The 13769-nt window shown below is 37.5% G+C and overlaps 1 protein-coding gene across 5 annotated transcripts in view; it reads left to right on the forward strand.

The window, feature by feature from the left end:
* Positions 1-13769, forward strand: part of LOC121281570 (formin-binding protein 1) — a 274207-nt gene that overhangs the window by 209244 nt on the left and 51194 nt on the right. For 4 of the 5 annotated variants that reach the window (XM_041194555.1, XM_041194557.1, XM_041194556.1 and 1 more), the window contains exons 11-12: positions 3098-3112; positions 10224-10333. In XM_041194555.1, coding sequence (XP_041050489.1) covers positions 3098-3112; positions 10224-10333 — 125 coding nt within the window. The remainder of the gene's footprint in view (positions 1-3097; positions 3113-10223; positions 10334-13769) is intronic. The other variant, XM_041194558.1, reaches the window with a different exon arrangement.

Below are 13769 nucleotides of genomic sequence, written 5' to 3' on the forward strand. Positions count from 1 at the left end.
ACCTAGGACTTCGTGTAGATCCCTGAACCTAATGGGGAATTGGGAGCACATGTCAGTATTTTGATCTTCTAATTTAAAATCCACATAATTGGATACCTACGCTGTTCCTATTTATAAAAGGAGATCTAAGAACATGTATCTACCCATGTTTACATCAGAGGAATGATGGTGCAGGAAAACAGAAGGAGAAATCTAAAGAGGAATGAAAAACAAAAATTGAAATGAATGAGAGCAAATATACAGTTGACAGTGTACTCTGTAACCTTTAAGAAGGCATGCTGATATGGATTCTGCTTTTGGGACATTAATGAACAACTCTGGATTTTGTAGCCGAGAGAGGATCTTAGATAAGAAATAAACTCATTGTTGAAAAGTAATTGCAAAACTTAGGATAATATGCAACTTACTTAAGGTTGCCGCTTGTCCTAGGGCTGCTTTGTAAACGCAGCCTTATTTCCCCGAAAGTAAGGCACTAACATTATGATATTTTACAATAATATTAGCCATATTTGAGCCTTACATGAAAGGAGAATTTATCATTTTAATTTAAATGTTCTAATGATGCTTATCAAGTTTTGAATCCAAAATAAATGCTTTGTGTTCAATGCACAGTTTTCTAATACCAGAAGGATATACACAGTGTAATGTAACATTTTTAGTTTATAATTTTGATACTTATGAAACTTTGCAACTCATTTTTCAATTCATTCATTCTCAGAATGATAGACGTCACTGGCTCGGCTAGAGTTTATTGTCCATCCCTGGTTGCATTGATTTTATTTCTATTCTGTTTTTTTTATTTTGTTATGTATAGTTTTGATTTTTTCTGGTTCTGTTTTAAATATCTGAGCCTTTTATTATTTTGACTGAAAGTCTCACTTGAATAATCCACATACTAAGATTGCCAGTTTGAAAAGCTTAACAGCATTTGCTTTATTCAATTGAATCCTATTTAGTATAGTTAGTGTTCGATATACAAAAAAAACTACTCTGGCTTTTCAGTTTCTTGTTTATAATTAAATGGTTCCACCCCAAAAGGAATAAGCATACTTTTCCATTTGAAACTTTTTAAAGCATATTAACAGAATTTTTAAAATACTAGAATTTAGTTCAGCTAAAGTTCGATTTTAAAATGCCATATAATTTTTCCACAGAATCTGAGATACATAGTGCATTAAATGTGAAGCTTTCATGTTTGTGTTGTGCAAAGCAGTTTATGTCTGTTAGAAAAGCATATGTTGCATCTTCATTCTTCTGGGCTGAGGTTCATAAGGTCGCCATTCTGTTATGTCATTGGAATGTAAATAATATAATTTTGGTAATAAAGTTCATGACAATCAAAGAAATAGTCTTTGTATGTAATTATTATATGTTGGCTTTCATTAGTGGCACCAGTTTAAAACTATGCATCACTGACTATAGGACATGAGAAACAAATGCTGTCCAGCCCATCCATCTCAAAACACTGATGTTTGTGAAGCGCACTGAAAGAATAACTTAAATTCCTCTTTGATTGCTGCATTACTTATTAATCCAGTGCAGTCAAAGTAAAACATTGTTACTGACAGAACATAGCTCTAGAAGTTGTGTTTGACAGTAAAATTTAAGTTTGAAGGAATCTTTTACACCCATAGCTGCCCATTACACAATTTTGCTTGACTCTGTTCATTAAATGTCTTTAGCTTTTAACCAAACTGGTGAATGGAACACCATATGCTCCATCATTGTTTGACTTGGTTAGTTAGAGTGGCATTCATTGTTGTCTGATTGCAAAGCAACATTGGAAATTTCCATAGACTTGCATTTCAGCAATGGTTAGAACATCAATTAAACTGTTTTACATTTTTGAATATTTTTTCATAGCTGGAAAAGACTGTGCCTGTCTCATGTATGCCTGTGGACTAGAAAAACTGAGACACACCAGTGTAAAAATATCCACATTCCAGTAATTTATACTTGTAAGTTTAAAATTGCGGCAAGAGCACATTGTCATGGAATGCCTCAGTCTACAGGCTCCTAATCAATCATCACATAATCTGATACTTTGCCATTGGTCAGACCATTGGTAGTGCACTACAAATCGACACTTCATTGCTTATCAAAGACAACACATGTCTTGATGGTGCACTTTGAAGGACAATATAGAAATGACCAAAAATGAGAAGAGCAAGCTCTCTGGAATTTAAACTTTGTTGTATTGTCCTTGCAGCACAGTATGGAATAGAGGAATAAATAATAGGAAAGAATATAATTTTTATATTTCACTGGCAAGGATCACTCCGTAGTTCACACGTGGCAAAGAAGCAAATAAGTAGCTGTTCCTAATTAGCTACTGTGCATTTTCTATGAAGTATTCTGTTGGGTATATTAAATGCTGAAGGCAGGTGAATTACTTTATGATATGGGACGAATCTACTGTAGCACGAGAATAGTGATTGTGACAGAGGGAAATATGTGGACTGAGATACCAGTTGCATTTCACTAATGAACTTATATCAGAATAAATTTGCAGTTGTATTAGCACCTGCCAGAAATACCTGAGAGCATATCTGCTTTGTGAATTGGGTTTATGGATTGTAAGTATGTAGAGAGATGTTATTTGATTTGCAGTGTGTGATGATTTCTGGGCCACTAAGACGATGAAAATATGCCAGTGAATGCAAGGATGTAAGTTAGATTGATGTCTTGGAATCGTGCCTGCTTACACTTCAGGGGTACAGGTAGAAACTTTACAGTCATGTCTGAAGCTAAAATGGGTTGGATAGAATCCACAATAGAGTGGATTGTACATGGTTTGTAATAGGATAAACATAATGGACTGTTCCTTGCTTTCCTCATGTTCCTATATTACACTGTTTAAGCTGTACACTGATATTGTACAGCTTTTAGTTTTACTGTACAGAAATATTGTAGTTTTCACATACTCATCTGATGCATTTTAAGATGGCTTCCTTATGAACCAGGTTCAATAACGTTCACAATGTTCATTCAGTGCAGATAATTCTTATGAAGAATTTAAAAATGAGTATTCGTTTCCTATTGATTGTCCCTTGTTTTTTTTTCTCTTTCCACCTTTCCTCTTCAATTTCACGTGAAGCTTTCTCTCAGACTGGTAAGCAATGTGGCATTTTGTGTGTCCATTCGAGTTCTAAAATGATTTACCAATCTTGTCAACAATTTGTGAAATTAATTGTGACAATTTTTTGTTGTCTTTTGTATATGTTTGTTCTGTCAGAAAACTTTGAATACACAAGTCTGGAATCTAACTGAGGTGATCATGGTATCTTCGTATTAATCAAAACCTTAATTAATTAACATTTATGCAATTAAAAGTGCAACATTTTTTCTATTGATCTTTATACACCTGCTAATAAACTAAATAATTTGTATGTATTTTGTGTGGTAACTTCAAGTGTAACCAAACAAATTTGCTAATGTTCTGTCTTTTTTTATATTCTTTCACGGGATGTGAACGTTACTGGCTAGGCCAGCATTTATTGTCCATCCCGAATTGTCCTTGAGAAAGTGATGGTGAAACCCCTTGAACCTCTGTAGTCAATGTGGTTTAGGTACACCCAGTGCTGCTGGCATATTAGTACAGGTGGCCTATATTGAAATTGGATCATCACGGAATATTTTCTATATTCCAAGGTCACAGTACATGCAGGTATTGAGAAAATCAGCATGCTTATGACTTAAACATTTGTTCCATGAAGACAGAGCAGCTGATGCTGTGGTGTGTTGCTGGGCCAGAGGAGGTTCACGAGAATGAACCCAGGAATGAAAGGCTTAACATATGAAGAACGTTTGAGGACTCTGGGTCTATACTCGATGGAGTTTAGAAGGATGAGGGGGGATCTGATTGAAACTTACAGAATACTGAAAGGCCTGGAAAGAGTGGACGTGGGGAAGATGTTTCCATTAGTAGAAGAGACTAGGACCCAAGGGCACAGCCTCAGAGTAAAGGGAAGACCTTTTAGAACAGAGATGAGGAGAAACTTCTTTAGCCAGAGAGTGGTGAATCTATGGAATTCATTGCCACAGAAGGCTATGGAGGCCAGGTCATTGAGTGTACTTAAGACTGAGATAGATAGGTTCTTGATTGGTAAGGGGATCAAAGGTTACAGGGAGAAGGTGGGAGAATGGGGTTGAGAAACTTATCCTTTGCCCTGTCACTGATGGACCTTTGAGAAGCCCTCCATACCTTGTTTATATTCATCATGATATTCATAATTTGTCACTGAATAATACTGGCAACTTATATTTTCCTGTTAAAGTTGAAAAATATTTTAAAATCTTCCTTAAGAAACTAGGTTAGTCTTTCTCTCTTATTTTGTACAATGAGGAAAGTACACCTCCCTTAATATCAATGATTGAATTGAGAAATTTGTGTTGTGGAATCACCCTCAAAGAAGGAATGATGAGGTTGCTAAAATCATATATATTTGAGGAGACTGTGCTGAATTTTTTTTGGGGTGAGACCAAAGACAAAGGTGAACTTAGGAAAGCTAGAAGGTATTCTACAGCTTTGAGACTTAACGAATAACAGGGTTCTAAAATCCCTGTGCAGTCAAGTGGAGCAAATAAATATTAAAACTCATGTTGAAGTTAAATATTCAACCTAAGTAAAAAGCTTCTTCAGCTCAGTGTTATATGATTCTTTATCATAGTTTTGAATAAATCCAGTCTTCTAGATTTTGGGACGAAATGCTAAAACACACTGTACCTCCCTGTACTCCATTTAAATAATCCTATGAGCACTGAAACCCAGAGTTCTGAAGGAGATAGCTGAAGAGATAGTGGAGGTGTTAGTGGTGATCTTTAAGGAATCACTCGAGTCAGGCAGGGTCCCAGAGGACTGGAAAATTGCTAATGTAACCTCCCCGTTTAAGAAGGGAGTGAGGCAAAAGACGGGAAATTACAGGTCGATTAGCCTGACCTCGGTCGTTGGTAAGATTTTAGAGTCCATTATTAAGGATGAGATTTCAGAATACTTGGAAGTGCATGGTAAAATAGGGCAAAGTCAGCATGGTTTCATCAAGGGGAGGTCATGCCTGACAAATCTGTTAGAATTCTTTGAGGAGGTAACGAGTAGGTTAGACAAAGGAGAGCCAATGGATGTTATCTGCTTGGACTTCCAGAAGGCCTTTGACAAGGTGCCGCACAGGAGGCTGCTCAGTAAGATAAGAGCCCATGGTGTTAGAGGCAAGGTACTAGCATGGATAGAAGATTGGCTGTCTGGCAGGAGGCAGAGAGTGGGGATAAAGGGGTCTTTCTCAGGATGGCGGCCGGTGACTAGTAGAGTTCCACAGGGGTCAGTATTGGGACCACAACTTTTCACTTTATACATTAATGATCTAGATGAAGGAACTGAGGGCATCCTGGCTAAGTTTGCAGATGATACAAAGATAGGTGGAGGGACAGGTAGTATTGAGGAGGCGGGGAGGCTGCAGAAGGATTTGGACAGGTTAGGAGAATGGGCAAAGAAGTGGCAGATGGAATACAACATGGGCAAGTGTGAGGTCATGCACTTTGGTAGGAAGAATAGAGGCATAGACTATTTTCTAAATGGGGAGAGAACTCAGAAATTTGGAGTGCAAAGGAACTTGGGAGTTCTACCAGGATTCTCTTAAGGTTAACTTGCAGGTTGAGTCGGTAGTTAGGGAGGCAAATGCAATGTTGGCATTTAGTTCGAGAGGACTAGAATATAAAAGCAGGGATATGCTGCTGAGGCTTTATAAGGCTCTGGTCAGACCACATTTAGAATATTGTGAGCAATTTTGGACCCCATATCTCAGGAAGGATGTTCTGGCCCTGGAGACGGTCCAGAGGAGGTTCACGAGAATGAACCCAGGAATGAAAGGCTTAACATATGAAGAACATTTGAGGACTCTGGGTCTATACTCAATGGAGTTTAGAAGGATGAGGGGGGAACTGATTGAAAGTTATAGAATACTGAAAGGCCTGGATAGAGTGGACGTGGGGAAGATGTTTCCATTAGTAGAAGAGACAAGGACCTGAGGGCACAGCCTCAGAGTAAAGGGAAGACCTTTTAGAACAGAGATGAGGAGAAACTTCTTTAGCCAGAGAGTGGTGAATCTATGGAATTCATTGCCACAGAAGGCTATGGAGGCCAGGTCATTGAGTGTATTTAAGACCGAGATAGATAGGTTCTTGATTGGTAAGGGGATCAAAGGTTACAGGGAGAAGACGGGAGAATGGGGTTGAGAAACTTATCAGCCATGATTGAATGGTGGAGCAGATTCGATGGGCCGAATGGCCTAATTTCTGCTCCTATGTCTTATGGTCTTACGGAAGCAATGTACAGCTTTAAAAATGTGTAGTCCATTCCTTTCATTAAATTGCAGTATCGCTGACTTTACATTAATTGCTGAAGATGAATTGTTGCTGAGATTTCAAGAATAGGACAAAACTGAAGGGCATTTCCGACACGCAGTGTTCGTAAATAATTGCATATCTTTTGGAATTTACTGTGAAGCTAGACCTTTGGCACTGAATTAAGGGACATATATCTAAATATTTACGCTTTGGAATAACATAAAAACAATTTCAAAGATGCTTCCCTCTTAACATTATTATACTCACTCAGAAAGCAGTGGGTTTCAATCTCCTGCTTTACAAAATACCATGGGATATTTGCTTTTACCTTAATACAACACCTTTTTGTATTATTCCTGTCCATTATCTTTTGGGGCTCTCTTCCTCCCCCCTCCATACCAGGTAGCCAGATAAGTGAGTTTTCCATAACTTGTTGTTGAACTTTAAGTACTAACAGACAGAAGTGATTCATCTTTTTGTTTTCTGACTGTGAAGAGTCACTAAAATCTATTTCTTAATAACCTGGCCTAGATATGGATGTTGTGAAAGATTCTGCCCTAGTGCATGTATTGATACACCAGCCAGCTATATGAATGGGTCACTGAAGACTGTTAAGGGAATCAAGGTGGAACACGTTGTAATAATTTCATAAGAATAAAGAATTTAATGAAAGATATTCCTATGTGTTACAGTCTAAGTGTGACAGAGACTGATTAACAGTTCTCCTTTGAGGTTAACCTTTTGAATTTTATACATACATGCCTATTTATTCATGAATGTGACTTTATAAATTATACCTTGTGACATTAGTGTTGATTTTCTTTATATTAGTGCAATGCTTTACTTTGGTGAAAAGCTTTTTCTTACACAGACCAAATCAAATATACTGTAGCCCAATTTAAGCTACACCCATATAAAATTTTCATTCAATTAAGTTAATTTACTTATTTTATAGTTTGAATAAGGAATAACATTTTGGTGTTGTTAAATATTAAAAATAACTTCTCTAATCCATCCTGAATAATCACTCAGGAGTTGCACTGATTTTCCCTAATTGTAAATTGCAGTAACTGCATTGTCCTTTGGACTATATGTGTATTAAAGTGGGAATATAAAGTGCAATATGCAAAATTTATACAATGAAGCGCATGCTTGAAATATTGCAGAATTGAATTGACTCAATATATTTAACCACCGAATTGAAGGGTTGCATCCTGCAGGCACCCATGGTTACTTCCAGTTGAAAGCTGCTTGCGGGTTAGCTAAAAATTTGTACGGTTTGAGTTTACATACTAGAATTCAGACTCCACAGAAGAAAATGAAATGGATTCAATTTGTTGTTTGAGTTTCTGCAGACTGCAAAAGGCAAATTAGCTTATGTAGAGTAATAAAGATCACTTAAAACTGGAGATGGAGGTGTTATGAGTTTTCTCACTTGCTTATTACATGCACCTCTTTCCACATAAGAAACTGCAGTTTTAAGATATATCTGAAAAGCCACTAAAACAATTACAACCACACTTTTCTAATGAGCGTTGGCGACAGTTTCGGCTTTACTGAAGTGCCTGTTTCAGTCGCTTTACTGAAGTGCCTGTTTCAGTTGCTTCTCCTGTTCACGAAACTGCAATGCAAAACCAAAAAACGTTTTGGATAAAATAATGCAACAATAATGTTGGTGGATTTTTCAATTTAGAATTAAGCCATTTGAAAATTTGAGTTGACTATGTTTAGACTTCAAGATTCATTTGAATGAAACCTATTTTTTTAAAGCACTATATGGACTGATATACACAGTATAAGTATGCATACAATGTGCCAGTATCTTAACTAGTAATAACTTTTATGTCTGAGAATTTATTTGCGGTGTCCATGGACCTACATCTACAATTATATAGTGGGCTTAGTGAGGTGTTAATGTAATCAACTTTTGGTGAACCCCAACGCAGACCTGCCAGATATGCTAAGGCTGGCCACCAAGGAGACTTTGGGCTCATTGACCAGGATTCCAATGATGGTTTTGTTTGTTTCTTCTGGTCTATTGATTAACTCCTTACACCTTCATTATAGCCCATTTGAAGCTACTTACGTGCCAAGAGATACACACGAAAGATCAGCATTGTACAATGTAACTGGAGTGACCAATTGTAAAATTTTAATCATCTGTGTCCAAACTCCTGTTGGAATTCAACTTTATGTAGGAGGTTTTCATAAACCATACATAGGAGATGCTAACAGTATAGCAAATCTGGAGACAAAATTGCAGACAGGTTTTATTCGAAAATGGCAGCAGCATTAGAATTCTCCACACCATGACAATGGGCATTTTTCTGAAGGGTACTGGCTTATATGTGGAGTATTTTTGTGTAGCTTACTTCTTTCTCATGTATTTTTAGTCAAACAGAAGTTTGGTTATCTGACCCAGGAGCAGGTGATCTCTGAACTGTTCCATAGCTTTAAATTCCTTGGAATGGGATTAGAGGGCGATTAAAAGCTGACAAATAATGGAGCCAGATACCTTAAAATTCTGTATTCGCTTCTGAATTACTTGCTGTGAGTGTGTCTCCTTATGATCTTTATGTGAAATGGTATCAACAGTAACAATGTGAAATCCCTTGTTACCTCTTACGCTGCACTACAGCCTGCACAGGCTGCGACAAGACTGAACCATTTGCACAGGAGGGACATGAGAGCAAGATTAGAAAACATCTATTGTTCTTATTCTTGTCAACTGAATCTGCATTGTCCTGTGGGATATTATTTTTTGCAGTATAAAATAACATATTTGTATGCTACAAGGTGCGAGGACAAACAGAAACAACGGTTACATAATATTTAAAAGGATGTGCATTGCTAAATAGCCTTAAATAACTACATTTAATTTTGCGGAAGCACATGCACCAGTAAGGAAATTGTTCAGATTAATTTTCTCCATTAATGCCTCAGATTACTTAAAATCGACTAATTTTTGTGTGATCAGCTTATGCTGTTTTTGGAATTACTGTCACTCAATCTGTACTACAAAATATTATTCACAAAAAAATCATTTGACAGCATAATTTTTAAATTTAATCCTTTCCTGTCAAGGCAGTAGAAAAGTATATTTACTGTATTAAGGGGGAATTTGAGAATGCCTCTTATGATTATGATTAGGGATTAAAGGAACTACACTCAGATTTCTCCATATTGTCAACCCAAAATAATCGTTTCACCTATATTGGATTATTTTGGCTCGCTCCAATTGTGGTGACATCCGTTTTGGTGGTTATTGGCAGCTGCTGTTTTTTTGACCGCTTTCGTTTCTAGCAATGTATATTGTCCAGTGTTGAAAACTTGGGGGGTATGCTGTAAAGTATCCATCAGGAATTAGAGCTAAACTCCCCAATGTTTTCCCAGGAGTTTCTATGATAGCGGAGGACTGGCAAATGTCCAAAAGAATTTCAGCCCCATTGTTTATGCATTGTCCACTGGCGACATGCACAGTGGCAACTATGATATTTATATTTTGTGAAGTAAGAGCTAATTTGGATTATTGCGTGTACATGCACACAAATATCCACACGCAGGATTGGTTTAGGAATCATTTTATAAACTTTACTACTGAGCAGACAAAGTTGTAAGAAAACAGTACACCAACTCCTCCAAGTCAAATCTAAAATATGCTTGATGAATTTCTATCTTGGTTTAAATAACTAAATCATTAAGGCAGACAAATGGCCTGCATACTGGCTTAAACTTTATTTTAGTTTGAGACAACAAAACCCCTGGACAGGAGAGGCTTCTTTTAAAAGTGACTGTCACTTTGTTTAAATTTGGCAGACAGAACTGTGACCCCAAAAATATGAATCCACTTGAGACACTGACTTGTGTGATTATGATTTGGACAGGGCTCAGGGCCAGAAGACTTCAGTCATCTTCCACCAGAGCAACGAAGAAAGAAACTTCAGCAAAAAATTGATGAGTTTAATAAAGAAATCCAGAAAGAGATCGATCAAAGGTAAGAGCAGTGCTTCCTACCAGCAGGAAAATGCTTTTCTTTATGTGATCGTATTGACCACAATAAACTAATGACAGTACCTAGCAACAATAATTATCTGTTAAAATTCAGCTGTGAGCACTTAGCATCTTTTAATTACTTGTAGTTAAAATTTGAATCAACTATTATTTTACTGTTGATTTCCCTTCATTTTATGCCCTGGAAATCTTTTAACTCACCAGTTAATTTTTAAAAACCAATATACGTACTTGATTATCACCAAATATTTGGTGAATCAACAAAGAAAGGCCTTCACACATAGGGTTTTGACGGAGTTGATTCTTTTTTAAATCCACATAATGCCTATGAGATATCTCTGTGTTCTCAGAACCCTTAAAGAAGGGAAGCAAAAATACTTTACACTACATCTTTCCTTCACTATAAGCAGTAATTTTTAAATAAGTTTTTATAAGCTTTAGAAATAAGTTTAAATAACATTTTTAATGTTAGTGCTACATATGTTCATGTTATTGAAAATGGAACACTTTCAGTTTTGGGATAGAGCATAGTAAACTCCAATATTGTGCTTTAACTTCAACCAAAGTTAATTTACTTCTACAGCGCCGTTATGATATTTCATTTCATACCAACCATCCGTTTTGTTTCTAATCGGATAAACAGCTGTCACTGAATTATTTTGAGATTGATGAAAAAAGAGATATGTCGAAGCTTTTCATCTTGCACTTACCAGGATACTTCGCAAGAATACCAATATAAGGGGAAAGCAACAATTTGTACTGTATGTGAAGAGAGTGGTGATTGGTTGGCAAGTGGAATCTGGAAGAGGCTTTGCCATGGAGAATGCACCAATTGATGGTAACTGACATAGACATAGAAACTAGGAACAGGAGTATGCCATTCAGCCCTTTGAGCCTGCTCCACCATTCAATGTTATCATGGTTGGTCCTCTGCCTCAACGCCATATTCCCACTTTCTCTCCAAACCTCTTGATTCCCCTAATATCCAAAAATTTATCAATTTATATTTCAATATACTCAGTGACCCAGCCTCCACAGCCTTCTGTGACAGAGAATTCCACAGGTTGACCACCCTGAGTGAAGAAATTTTTCCTCATCTCAGTCCTAAATGGCCTGCCCCGTATCCTGAGACTGTGACCCCTGTTCTAGACTCCTCAATCAGGGGAAATGTCCTCCCTGCATCCAGCCTGTCTAGCCCTGTTAGAATTTGAAATGTTTCAATCAGATCCCCTCTCATTCTTCTAAACTCTAGTGAATACAGGCCCAGTCGAACCAATCTCTCCTCATACGACAATCCTGCCATCCCTGGTATCAGTTCAGTGAATCTTCACTGCACTCCCTGTATGGCAAGTATATCCTTTCTTAGGTAGGGAGGCCAAAACTGCATGCAATATTCCAGGTGTGTTCTCACCAAGGCCCTGTAATACTACATTAAGACATCCCTATTTCGGAACTCAAATCCTCTTGCAATGAAGGCCAACGTATCACTTGCCTTCCTAATTGCTTTCTGCACCTGCCTATTTAACTTGATTGACTGGTGTACAAGGACACCCATATCCCTTTGTATCTCCACATTTCTCAATATATCAACATTTAAATAATACTCTGCCTTACTGTTTTTCACACTGAGCATATAACTTCACATTTACCCATGTTATTACTGCATCTTCCACGTGTTTGCCCATGCACACAACTTGTCTAAATTGCCCTGAAGCCTCCTTGCATCCTCCTCACAACTCACTACACCTCCCAGTTTTGTTTCATCAACAGACTTGGAAATATTGCATTTGGTTCCCTCATCTAAGTTATTTATATATACATTGTGAATAGCTGGGGCCCAAGCACTGATCCCTGCAGTACACTACTAGTCACCGCCTGCCACGCAGAAAAAGACTCATTTATTCCCATTCTCTGTTTCCGGTCTGTCAAACAATTCTCAGTCCATGCCAGTTTATTACATCCAGTCCTACGTGCTTTAATTTTGCCCACTAGCCTCTTATGTGGGACCTTATCAAAAGCCTTCTTGAACTCCAAATACACCACATCCACTGGTTCTCCCTTATCTATTCTACTAGTTACATCCTCAAATAACTCCAGTAGGTTAGTTAAGCATGATTTCCCTTTCATAAACCTATGCTGACTTTGTATAATCCCATTAGTGCTTTCCAAGTATTCTGTTACCACGTCTTTTATAATAATAGACTCTAGCATTCTCCCCACTGCTGATGTTAGGCTAACTGGTCTGTAATTCTCTGCTTTTTCTCTCCCTCTTTTTTTGCCACCCTCTAATCTGCCGGGACAGCTCCGGAGTCTACAGAATTTTAGAAGATGACCACCAATGCATCCAATATTTCCACGGCCACTTCCTTTAGTACTCTGGGGTGAAAATGATCAAGCACTGGGGATTTTTCAGCCTTTAACCCCATTAATTTCTGAAGCACCATTTTTTTTTTTACTAATACCCAATTTTTTCAAGTCCTCCCACTCACTAGATCCTTGGTTCCCTAACATTTCTGGGAAATTATTTGTGTCCTCTTTTGCGAAGGCAGAACCAAAATATCTGTTCAATTTTTCTGCCATTTCTTTGTTCCTCATTATAATTTCCCCCGTTTCTGCATTTCTGACTTAAGGGACCTACGTTTGTGTTTGCTAATCTTTTTCTCTTCACATATTTATATAAGCTTTTACAGTCAGTTTTTATGTTCCTCCATTTTCCCCATGATCAATCTTTTTGTCCACTTTTGCTGAATTCCAAACTGCTCCCAATCCTCAGGCTTGTTGCTTTTTCTGGCAATTTTATATGTCTCCTCTTTGGATCTAATATTATCCCTAATTTATTTTGTAAGCCATGGTTAAGCCACCTTTCCTGTTTTATTTTTGCACCAGACTGGAATGAATAATTGTTGTAATTCATGCATATATTCTTTAAATATTAGCCATTGCCTTTCCATTGTCAACCCTTTTAGGTAAGGTTCCCCAATCCATCATTGCCAACTCGCACCTCATACCCTTTATTTAGGTTCAGGACCCTAGTTCCAGATTCAACCTCTTCGCTTTCCATCCTAATGAACAATTCTATCATTTTATGGTTGCTCTTCTGCAAGGGACCCTGCACAACAAGTTTATTAATTAATCCTTTCTCATTGCACAATACCCAATCTAGGATAGTCTGCTCTCTAGTTGATTCCTCAACATATTGGTCTAAAAAACCATCATGTACACACTCCAGGAAACCCTCCTCCACGTTATTATTGCTAGTTTGGTTTGTCCAATCTATTTGTGTATTAAAGTCACCCATGATTGCAGTTGTACCGTTATTGTATGCGTCTCTAATTTCCTGCTTAATGCCTTCCCTTATATCTCCATTACTGTTTGGGGCCTATAGACAACCCCCACCAACGTTTTCTGCCTCTTGGTGT

The sequence above is a fragment of the Carcharodon carcharias genome, chromosome 8, assembly GCF_017639515.1.
Source record: "Carcharodon carcharias isolate sCarCar2 chromosome 8, sCarCar2.pri, whole genome shotgun sequence".
In the NCBI taxonomy this organism is placed as follows: domain Eukaryota; kingdom Metazoa; phylum Chordata; class Chondrichthyes; order Lamniformes; family Lamnidae; genus Carcharodon; species Carcharodon carcharias.